At 47.1% G+C, this 12,207-nt stretch overlaps 1 protein-coding gene across 1 annotated transcript in view; it reads left to right on the forward strand.

Annotated features, from left to right (window-relative positions):
* The window catches only part of FAM184B (family with sequence similarity 184 member B), a 60,824-nt gene that overhangs the window by 31,148 nt on the left and 17,469 nt on the right, over positions 1 to 12,207 (forward strand). The window contains exons 7-8 of the mRNA XM_066632928.1: positions 2,038 to 2,139; positions 11,353 to 11,456. Of these exons, the coding sequence (XP_066489025.1) occupies positions 2,038 to 2,139; positions 11,353 to 11,456 (206 nt within the window). The remainder of the gene's footprint in view (positions 1 to 2,037; positions 2,140 to 11,352; positions 11,457 to 12,207) is intronic.

The raw sequence follows: 12,207 nt of genomic DNA on the forward strand, positions 1-12,207 counted from the left end.
ACCAGAAGTGCATCATAAAGGCTTCGGGCCGGCTCTCAGGGACACAAGGAGGGTACGGGTCAGAACATGGGGAGACCTGGGGTCCCGTGTTGAGTCAAAACCATGGATGAAAAGTCAATGAATGACAAGGTCCAGGTTGTATGTCAAAGTAAATATGTACGGATTGCCCTAAACTCAAGAATGTCCTGCTGAAACCAATAGACCTACTTCAGTATAGCCATGCACAGAATCGGGTTGTTTAGCAAGCAAGCATCTGTTGGCCTTATTTCTCCATCCCCCCCCCCATCTGTATCATAGGGAATAAGAATGCTGCCCTGTATTTCAGGATGGTTGTTAGAATACGAAGATAGTGTCTATAAAATGCTCCGTAACATTCTGAAGTGCTATCCCCTTGCAAAATATTGCCCTCCTCATCATCGGTATAAATTAGACTACTAAAATGTGCCATTTATATGACCCAGAAACAAAGAGGTTTGCTTTCTCCAAGGTGTTTGTCTCTCCATTATATCTTCACACTTTACGGATAGAAGGTTTTATTTCTTGCTGTTTAAAATGACGAGAGCACCGAAAAATAGTTAGAATTTATTTCCCATGAAGGTGGGGAACAAACCTTTAAAATGAACTGAGTTTCCTGGAATTCTTATCCTCTCAAAAGCAAATTCAGTACAAAAGTGTAAATCTGCTGTTGTTTTGTGCTTGTGGTGGTTAAGCCTTGTCCCAAATGGTAAATGCATCTAAGGACAACTTTTCCTAACCTGGGGGTCATGACCCATCCAGGGCAGTGGGCAATAATATTTTCCCCCTTAAGAGGAGTGATGAGTTGGTGGTGACAGCAGGATGGAGGCGATGACATTTCTGGATTTGCACCACCCCTGCTGCTAAATAAGAAAAGGGGTTTTTGGACGTTTCCGTCTGCAGTGGTGGCTGGAGACATGGGGGGGTTCTCACTGCCGCTAGTCAAGGGTAAGTAAAAAAAAACAACACTTTTTAAATTTAGTCATCAGTGAGGTTCACCACTGAGTCACCACAGTCACCACCAAGTTGCCACACCCATTGGCATGTGCCGCCATCACTTACAGGTTCCTTTACCTTTAGGTGAAGGCTAGGAATCACTAATCCAGGAGGAAAAGACAGATTTGAGTGAGTTTAGGGCTGGCCTGTCCACAAGGCCAGTTTTAAGTGGTAGCCTCAGGCAACAGATTGGTGGGGGGGCATCTCTGTCAGCCTACTTGCCTCTACTGCCCCTTCTTCTGCTTCTACTCCCTGGATTGGAAAAGGAAGAGGGAGATGAAGAGGAAATGTGCAAGCAAGGAGAGTGCTAAGCTAATAGTACTGGAGAGTGGGAGGAGCAGAGGCTGGTACATCATTGGGTAAGGGGGCAGTATTTGGCATGCTGCCTCAGGAATTAGAAGGTCGGGCTGGCCCTGAGTGTGATAGAGGTGGTGGGAGGGAGCCAGAGACTGGGGAAAAGGTGATGTGTGCTAGGAAAAGACAGGTGAATGCAGGAGATACTACCATGCTTTGTTAATGCCACATAGTTAACCATTTCAGCCCAGCCCACAGGTGTACACATTTGATCCCTGTTGCACATATGCAACATTGGGCAGAAATGGCTTAAGCAAAGAGCAACAGGTCAGTGAAAGAGCATATGCTTTGCATATAGAAGGTCCGGGGTTCAATTCCCTGCATCCCCAGGTAGAACTATAATAATAATAATAATAATACAGGTATTTATATACCGCCTTTCTAGGTCCTCAGATTTCTCCTCAGACTTTATTCAATGGGAATACCCTTTCCTGAAACCTGGGAGCTCTGCTGACAGTCAGTATAAATAGTACAGAGCTGGATGGATCAGTGTTTAGCCATAGTAGATGGTAGTTTCATATATACAGGAGAAGTATGGTGTGCATTGGGGGTTTACCAATCAATTAACCATTTTGTTACAAACAAGATGGCTGGATAAATATGAATGAATGGATATTTCCCATGAACTACAGAGGTGTTTTTATAAATTTTCTTTTTCTCTTACTAATGTAGATATTAAGGCTGGAGAATTTCATCAGACAAAACCGGGACATCCCCAAATTTGCAGAATTTCTTAAATCTCACACAAGAAAAACTCATGGGAGGCAACAGGAGGTAAGGCGTGTGCTAAAGACAGCATTAAATATATTTATTAATTTCAGGTAGTTAAATCCCATTTTAACATAAGCTATCAAAAGTAGCATATATATATATATATATATATATATATATATATAGAGAGAGAGAGAGAGAGAGAGAGAGAGAGAGAGAGAGAGAGAGAGAGTTCTATATTAACACTGAAATAAAACATAACACATCAGAAGTGTAGCAGCAAAGACCACCATAAAACAAATTAATAGCAGAACAAATCAAATGCTAAGCATCTGACCGCTAGATTAAATAGTTTGATTCTCAAATACTGGTGCATGTTATTGTACACCAAGATGGGCTTAGGGGTGCCTTAAAAAAATTAAGCTGCAATGTTAACTAGCTGCACTGCTCTGTATCTATCAGATGTGAGGGGCCCTGTGTGTTGATTTCCCATTCTCCATCCCTACCTTCAGTTTTTACCTGCCAGTCCTAGCTGTTCCATAAATTTGAAACACTCAGATCTGCTTTACATCTTACTCTCAATCATCTTTTGGTTATTTCAGTAGTCTTGAAACCCCTGGTGGGATCATATTTCTCCAGAGTCAAGGACGTGTAAATTTCCAAGTGGAATGTTATGGTGAAGCCTTGTCAGTATCTGCCTAGCTTACTCTTACTCCTGATCTCTCTAGTAAGTGTGAACAGATGGGTAAGGCAGCATCCGGTGTTACCCGGCAGAGCCACTATAATGAAAGCGTTGTCTCTGAAGAAGCACAGTTTGCATTCTTCATGTCAGTTTCTGTGGGTGACCAGAATTCCTTGGCACCGTTGCCCAAGGACAAGGCACCTGTCAAGTTATGAATGGGAATGGCCCAAGCCATAAGGAGTCTCCGTTCTATTGAATGCCTTTGAACATACACAGCTAAGAGGCCATCATCACTCATAGAGGAAAAGAGGCATTTTGCAGACAGCAGGCTCCCCAGCTGAGGCCGCTGAAATGGAGCAGGCTTCAATTTCTGCACTGGAGACGAGGCAACGTGCTGTCACTAATGCAGGGCTAACTTGGGCACAGTTTTTAGCTAAAAATAACTTCCTTGGCCACCAAAGCACATGCTGACCTGATGCCAAGAGTGGCCTGCATGGGGTGGACAGAAATGTTATAACCGGAGCTTTATTATTAAGGCCATATTTTGTTTCCATGGCCATCCTTGTCTTGCTGGTGTTTTGCCAAATTCCTGATTCCTTAAAAAAAACAAAACCAAAAACAAACACCCTTTTCCAAAGATAACCATTTTCAGCAATGAGTTCCTTCCTGTGGAGTAGCAGCCATCTCTTTGCCTCTCTTTCCTTTTATGTTTGATAGGCCTAGGTAGGGGTTCCCAATATTCTCAGCACCACAACCCACCCTATTCTCCATGGTGAGTCCCGACATGGGAATGACATACTGGGAAGGTGGGGAGACTAGGTCCCACCGGGCCAGCAACCCACTCCGCTGGCCTCTGCCAGTCTCAGAATGGTCCGTGGAAGCCTTGAAAAGCCACTTCTGGTTGTCGGAAGCAAACTGGGAATGTCGTTCTGAAAACTGGAGTCTTTTCCAAGGCTTCAGTGGGCCATTCTGAGACCTGCAGAGGCCAGTAGAGTGGATCGGTGACCCCACATGACCCAGAAGAGGCCCAACCTCTTGGTGAGTAATTCGGCTTCTGGAGTGGCTCCAATTTGGAGCCAAACTGGAGCAAGGACAGGTGGAAGGGCCCAGGTTGCAACACACCGCATGTGAGCTCACGACCCGCTGGGAAACCCTGGGCTAAGTTTTGTGTGCTCAGGCCTCAGTGCTTTCTTAACAAGTAGAAGGGTTGTGCAATCAACCTCCTACAGTTGGCAAGCAGCACGCAGCCCCTGGATTGACTAGGCAATGCATAACTACTAGGAGTCTAGCCTTTGCCTGGTCAAAGGAGCAGAACCTGCCTACCCCTCAGCCTCCAATTTGCAGCACAGGTAGGGGTAGGATATCAATGAGGCTAGGTGATGCAGGCTGCAGCCACAGTAGATTGCGGGGGGGGGGGCTGAGAGGGCGAGTGATTCAGGGTGCCCACTCCAAGTCTGCTGCTGCCACCACTTACTCCCTGCAGTCTGCTGTAGATGTGATCCTCATTGATTTGCTTTCTACCCACTAAAAAAAAGGAGGAAGTGAATCATCTGCCTTCTTACCTTGCTCCTGGTGCGGTTTCTTCAAACATGGAAGTGCAGGACTTGCAGTCTGATTTACGAAGGCCAGGGCCTTGGGGGGGGAGGTAATGGGGGTAATTTGTACCCGGGCCTAGGGTCAAAAGGGGGGCCCAGGAGCCAAAGGAGGGGCCCAGAAATTTCCTAGGATCTGACATTTTCCAATCTACTCAGACTTGTTGCCCGTACGGCATGCAGGGGACACTACCATGACTGGGGGTGCTGGGGACACTACTGATGTCACATGGGTGGGTAGACCTGGGCTCCAAAGACTTTTCCAGCTGTCTCTACCCTCCCCTCACCCTGCTTCATCCCTCCTTGCTCCTATTCTGCTTGCCCGTCACCACCCTCCCCCGCTGTTTCACCCCCCCTTTGCAAAAGGGCCCAAAAGAAACTTTGTACCCCCTGATAAAATTCCTCTCGGAGGCCCTGATGGAGACCCCACAAACAAAGGGGATTTTTGATTGCTTGTTTTGTTTGAGCAAAGGTGGTATCAGCTGGCATTCTGGATAGCACCATCCCTAAGCACAAGCCACTGAGTCTCAATTTGGGCATGGCTGCCTCTGGTCTTATTTTAGCCCTGGGGAAAAATTCCTTCCCATTTGGAGGGGAGAACACAATCCTTGTTTTTGCAGGGGAGATCTGTTATATGTAAGCAGAACTATCAGTTAAGTTTTGCTGTGCAATCTGAAATAAAACTGTGGTGAAGCTGTATTTTATAAGTTACATATTGATGTTATGTGATGGCTTATTATCTACTCCTCAAAGAGAGATTTGTGGCTAAAAACACTTTGGTTAGTTGATTTTTCATTCTTCCGTAACCTGCCCTTCTTGCTGGAGCTTTCTGTTGGATTCAGGGATGAATCTGTACAGGGGTAGTTGCAGTGAGAGAAAGAGTGCTCAGAGAGAAAGAGTGCACATTAACATTTGAAATAAAGGGGTATATTATTGTGGCTATAAGGATGCTGCAAGTTACAGTGGGTGCCCTTCAGGGAGAAAGGCGGAATATAAATCAAATAAATGAATAACTGAATATGAAAAGAGCACTTGAAAATTATTTTGCTGAAATTCCTCCTTAAAGGCACATGAACCTGGACGTTGGCATCTGGCCCCCAGTTTGTAGCCCTCCAAAGCCTGGTCACTTTGTAGCCCACCAGGCTTGAGGCAGCCCTGCAGACATATACAGTGGGTCCTCTGTATCAGCTGATTTGGAATCTGTGGATTTGACCCATTGCAGGCTCTGAACCCATGGCTGGGGGACCCATGGATGACCTCCCAGATACAACCAGAACCTCATTCTGGTCATGTCTGGGAGGCTTTCTGAGGCACCCAGAAGTGTCAATAGTGCACTTGTAGTTTTCACAAAAACTGGGAGCACCCTACAACGCTTCCTGGGGCCTTTGTGAGGTCCATAGAAGATGTGCAGGGCATCTATGGGCCTTAGAACAACTCCAGACATGGTTGGAACTACGTTCCAGTGGCCCTATTGGACCACAACCCATGGATTTAATTACACAGGCCTACAAAATTGAGGGTCAGAAAAGTTTTTCCCAAACTTTATGGAGGTTTGATATGAACTTAGGGTGCTGATTCCAAAAATGGCATCCATTTTGCCCTATCACATCTAGTTTTGGAGATATAGTATAGCCTCATTAGTGAATGGTTCGAACAGCTTCCTCATGAGGAAGCCATGGGGTAGGCTTCCTCGTGAGGAAGCTGCTTGAGCCATTCACTAAAGAGGCTATGCCGTGTCTCCAAAACTAGACATGATAGAGAAAAACGGATGCCATTTTTTGAATCAGCACCCCAAATATACCCAGGAATTGGTGTAACGTTTAATGAAGCAAAATGTGTGTTGGCCTGTGTTATCTGCAGGTTTCAGTGTTTTCAGGGGTCTGGGAAGTGAACCCCCAAGGCTACTGAGGCACAGCCTGTATGGCAATCCTCCTTGCTTCTACTGGTCTAGGATTGCACGATTGCCTTGTCAAGTGACTGGAAAGGGCTCTGTGTTCAGCGTGGTGGGTTGCAAGTTGTACAGGTCTGTGCCATCCCATCCCTGAGAGCTTATTATTTTTTTAAGGTGATTGGTTTGAGGAAATGGAGAAACTCTCCCCTGCCCTCGTATCTGTCCGCTGTTGCCTAAACAATTTCTTCAAAGCATTTTTAATGCACTCAAGCCTGTTGTATGGAGGAAATTTTAATCTCCAGAGAGAGCATAAGAGAGAACAGAGATCAACCATATCTAATAAGAGAACCGAATTTTGCCCTGAGGAGCTAGCTCTTACACTTCTGCCTGTACGTGAATACTCCTTATTGAGCTGCCTCCTGCTGTTTTCAGCAATGAATGGTCTGGTATGTTGTTAGAAAGAGAAGCTTTTAAGAATTTGTGAGTGAAAAAACGTGCCTTTTGCTTTCGACTAGGAAAATACAATACGTTCATTCCTAGATTTTAAGTTATTCTTTGCTGCTTCTGCTTATTTTATTATCAGAGCTTAGAAGCCGCAGTAGCAGCACCCAGGAGGTATATTAACATTAATGTGTTCCACAGCTACACGCAGAGAGGAGATTAAAAGCCGTTACCACCACCCCTTTAGGTGAATTTTTAAAAAAATGGAAACATACAAATGCATTTGTGCAGGTGTGTTTCTGTTGTGTTGAACTGTGATTGAGGCAACTGTTGGATGGAGTAGGTAGATCATACTTCCCATCTTGGCAGCTATATTATATATGGTTAAGATGAGGAGTGGAGCTTGATCATGCACACATTCAGGGAGCCTAGTCAGAACACACCCAAGTATCCTTGGATGTTACCTTAAGTAACCGAGGTGCAGTAAGGTCTTTGCCCTGCCTGCCTGGATGTTTTATGTCTCACCCCACCCTTCAGCCTGGTCACTTGGGCTGGCTAAAAGCTACTCTTCTTGCTGAACTCAGATGATGGACAAGCAATCTGCAGAATGACCTGTCTGTCTGACCACATGGTCTTTCTGATTTCAAAAGGTCTCAGTGAAACAGATTGGTGACAAAAAAGACTGTGATCTTTTTTGTGAAGCATCACAACTCATGTTTAGGTTTCTGCTGTTTTTCACTCCAGTAGCAATGTAGAATTGCTACATTGCAGTGGCGTAGCTAGAAGAGGTGCAGGGGTAGCAATTGCACCAGGCTGCAGGCAGCAGCAGTCAGGCAGCCCACCCGTGCAATTGCTCGCCCCCTGCAATCACTGCTCCCGCCTCTTAAGAAAACTGCCCAGAAAGACAGCACTCTTTGCCAAAGGGGCATCAAGGATCACAGTCTCTGGCTGCTTGCTCCCCTTGCTTTGAGAGCTTGGGGGGCAAGCAGGGGGCTTAGGGAGCAAGCAGAAGGAGATGAGGGTAGGGGGAGGCAACGGAACAAGCGACCAGAGACACCAGTCACCGCTCGGGGGGGTGAGCATGTAGGGAGCTGGGGTGGGCGGAGGTGGCTGAGTTTTTATTTTTCAATTTAAAGAAAACCTGTGGCTGTGACATCACACCTAGAAGTGATATCACTTCTGGGTGTTGTGGGGGGAAGAACATAAGAACATAAGAACAGCCCCACTGGATCAGGCCATAGGCCCATCTAGTCCAGCTTCCTGTATCTCACAGCGGCCCACCAAATGCCCCAGGGAGCACACCAGATAACAAGAGACCTCATCCTGGTGCCCTCCCCTGTATCTGGCATTCTGACTTAACCCATTCCTAAAATCAGGAGGTTGCGCATACACATCATGGCTTGTACCCCATAATGGATTTTTCCTCCAGAAACTCGTCCAATCCCCTTTTAAAGGCGTCTAGGCTAGACGCCAGCACCACATCCTGTGGCAAGGAGTTCCGCAGACCGACCACACGCTGAGTAAAGAAATATTTTCTTTTGTCTGTCCTAACCCGCCCAACACTCAATTTTAGTGGATGTCCCCTGGTTCTGGTATTATGTGAGAGTGTAAAGAGCATCTCCCTATCCACTCTGTCCATCCCCTGCATAATTTTGTATGTCTCAATCATGTCCCCCCTCAAGCGTCTCTTTTCTAGGCTGAAGAGGCCCAAACGCCGTAGCCTTTCCTCATAAGGAAGGTGCCCCAGCCCCATAATCATCTTAGTCGCTCTCTTTTGCACCTTTTCCATTTCCACTATGTCTTTTTTGAGATGCGGCGACCAGAACTGGACACAATACTCCAGGTGTGGCCATACCATCGATTTGTACAACGGCATTATAATACTAGCCGTTTTGTTCTCAATACCCTTCCTAATGATCCCAAGCATAGAATTGGCCTTCTTCACTGCCGCCGCACATTGGGTCGACACTTTCATCGACCTGTCCACCACCACCCCAAGATCTCTCTCCTGATCTGTCACAGACAGCTCAGAACCCATCAGCCTATATCTAAAGTTTTGATTTTTTGCCCCAATGTGCATGACTTTACACTTACTGACATTGAAGCGCATCTGCCATTTTGCTGCCCATTCTGCCAGTCTGGAGAGATCCTTCTGGAGCTCCTCACAATCACTTCTGGTCTTTACCACTCGGAAAAGTTTGGTGTCGTCTGCAAACTTAGCCACTTCACTGCTCAACCCTGTCTCCAGGTCATTTATGAAGAGGTTGAAAAGCACCGGTCCCAGGACAGATCCTTGGGGCACACCGCTTTTCACCTCTCTCCATTGTGAAAATTGCCCATTGACACCCACTCTCTGCTTCCTGGCCTCCAACCAGTTCTCAATCCACGAGAGGACCTGTCCTCTAATTCCCTGACTGTGGAGTTTTTTCAGTAGCCTTTGGTGAGGGACCGTGTCAAACGCCTTCTGAAAGTCCAGATATATAATGTCCACGGGTTCTCCCGCATCCACATGCCTGTTGACCTTTTCAAAGAATTCTATAAGGTTCGTGAGGCAAGACTTACCCTTACAGAAGCCATGCTGACTCTCCCTCAGCAAGGCCTGTTCGTCTATGTGTTTTGTGATCCTATCTTTGATGAGGCATTCCACCATCTTACCCGGTATGGATGTTAGGCTGACCGGCCTATAGTTTCCCGGGTTCCCCCTCTTTCCCTTTTTAAAAATAGGCGTGACATTTGCTATCCTCCAATCTTCTGGCACCGTGGCCGTTTTGAGGGACAAGTTGCATACCTTAGTCAAGAGATCTGCAACTTCATTCTTCAATTCCTTAATAACCCTTGGGTGGATGCCATCAGGGCCCGGTGACTTATTGATCTTTAATTTATCAATGAGGTCTGAAACATCTTCTCTTTTAACCTCTATCTGACTTAACTCCTCGGTCAGGAGGGGCCGTTCGGGCAGTGGTATCTGCCCGAGGTCTTCTGCCGTGAAGACAGATGCAAAGAACTCATTTAATTTCTCTGCCATCTCTAAGTCTCCTTTTATCTCCCCTTTCCCTCCCTCACCATCCAGAGGGCCAACCGCTTCTCTGGCGGGTTTCCTGCTTCTAACATATTTGAAGAAGCTTTTATTATTCCCCTTAATGTTGCTGGCCATGCGTTCCTCATAGTCTCGCTTGGCCTCCCATATCACCTTACATTTCTTTTGCCACAGTTTATGTTCCTTTTTATTCTCCTCATTAGGGCAAGACTTCCATTTACGGAAGGAAGCTTCCTTGCCCTTCACAGCCTCTCTAACTTGGCTGGTTAGCCATGCGGGCACCCTCCTGGATTTAGTGGAACCCTTCTTTCTTTGCGGTATACACCTCTGCTGGGCCTCTATTACTGTTGTTTTAAGCAGCCTCCATGCACTCTGGAGAGATTGGACTCTTTTTACCCTCCCTTTCAACCTCCTTCTAACCAGCCTCCTCATTTGAGGGAAGTCCGCCCATCGGAAGTCAAGGGTTTTTGTTAGAAATTTGCCTGGTATTCTTCCCCCAACGTGCACGTCAAAACGGATCGCAGCATGATCACTGTTCCCCAATGGCTCAGTAACGTTTACATTACTTTGCAATGTAAGCATCATCTTTAACTTTGCCCCAGGCTCCAGGGTGGCTAGCTACGCCGCTGCTGTATTGTGAGCCTGTCTAGATCAAGTGAGCAATAGTTAAGCATCTTCCCCATTAGTGCCAACCTGAGTCAGGCAGCAGCAGTCGTCCTTATCCTGGTTCTGAGAGTCAAACAGAGAAAAGAGAGAGAAAACAACCATGGAGGTCCACAGGGAAGAATCCAAAAGAAGCAGAGCTTGTGATCTAGTTAAGGGCTTCAGCATGCCCCTGCCCTGATCGCAGGTAATCCAAGAGGGATATGCAAAAGCTAATGCTGACAAAGAGAAATGGGTGAAAAAGAACTTTTTTCCCTGGGCTAATCAAGACGCACTCATTGGAAGGACCTGACGTCTCCTTTTGTTTCTTGGATGGTGGGTCTGTTGGGAGCCCAATTTAGTACTTTTGAGAATCATTTTCAGAAATAAAATGGTAATGCAGTACCTAAGGCAGAGTGCGGGGGGGGGGGGAGAGTGAAGGAAGATGAACATTATTCTGCTTCAGAGTAACTTACAACCCAGTCCTAACAAACACTGCTGCAGCAGGGCTGGGTGGTTTACGCTGTATCCAGTGCAGGGAAGAAGCAGCCTAGAGGTCTAAAGACCCAGCTTTAAAGCCCCTGTGTAAAGCCTTAACTTGCTCAGTGGGGCTATTCAGCTCGGTGCCTGCCAAATGGCTGGTGCAGGTCCAAGAAGTTCCATGTCTGACTTTCAAGCCCAGGTGGGGGAATTGAATTCTGCATGGTCCAGCACTGCCGATCCCACCCCCTTCTGCAGCTGATCTGCCCCTCCCCACCACCCTTCCCCAGCCCCTGCACTGCCCAACAGGTGCTTACCTGCTCCATTGGACATGCAGACTGGATCCAGCGCCAGGGCGTTGCAAAATGCTTTACGGCACGTTTGCGATACCCTAGGCCAGCCTAGCAGTCTTTGCCCCTGAGTAACGTCAGGCTAGGCTTGTGCCATCAGACTTAGTATTGAATCGTAATTGTGTCTTAACTGATGCTTTATCCTTGTGTTTATCTCTTAGTCTCAGAATGTGTTTGTGCAACAGAAAGACATTGCCAAACAGCCTGAAGAGAGAGCAAAGTGCAGAGAGCAGCCATTGGGTACCAGAAATGAAGAGAAATCCAGGTATATGGGGAGATGAACAGGGCTACAGTCTAATCTGCCTCCAAGAACTGGGGCCTTTGTAGGACCAGTGACATAGCTAGAGGGGGTGAACATAAGAACAGCCCCGCTGGATCAGGCCATAGGCCCATCTAGTCCAGCTTCCTGTATCTCACAGCGGCCCACCAAATGCCCCAGGGAGCACACCAGATAGCAAGAGACCTGCAAGGCTTCCTGGGAATTGTAGTTAAGAACATAAGAACAGCCCCACTGTATCAGGCCATAGGCCCACCTAGTCCAGCTTCCTGTATCTCACAGCGGCCCACCAAATGCCCCAGGGAGCACACCAGATAACAAGAGACCTGCAAGGCCTCCTGGGAATTGTAGTTTAAGAACATAAGAACAGCCCCGCTGGATCAGGCCATAGGCCCATCTAGTCCAGCTTCCTGTATCTCACAGCAGCCCACCAAATGCCCCAGGGAGCACACCAGATAACAAGAGACCTGCAAGGCCTCCTGGGAATTGTAGTTTAAGAACATAAGAACAGCCCCGCTGGATCAGGCCATAGGCCCATCTAGTCCAGCTTCCTGTATCTCACAGCGGCTCACCAAATGCCCCAGGGTGCAAGGCAATAAGTTTTGCAGAGCTTCACCGTGGTGTACAAGTGGCCCCTCCCCCTCCCCTTTGGAGCCATTCCTCCAAACACCTCCATTTTGCACCCGTTGCCCAGAATGGCTCCAAAGGTGACGGGGGGGCACTTGCACACTGCGTGAGG

Source organism: Tiliqua scincoides, chromosome 6, assembly GCF_035046505.1.
Source record: "Tiliqua scincoides isolate rTilSci1 chromosome 6, rTilSci1.hap2, whole genome shotgun sequence".
NCBI lineage: Eukaryota > Metazoa > Chordata > Lepidosauria > Squamata > Scincidae > Tiliqua > Tiliqua scincoides.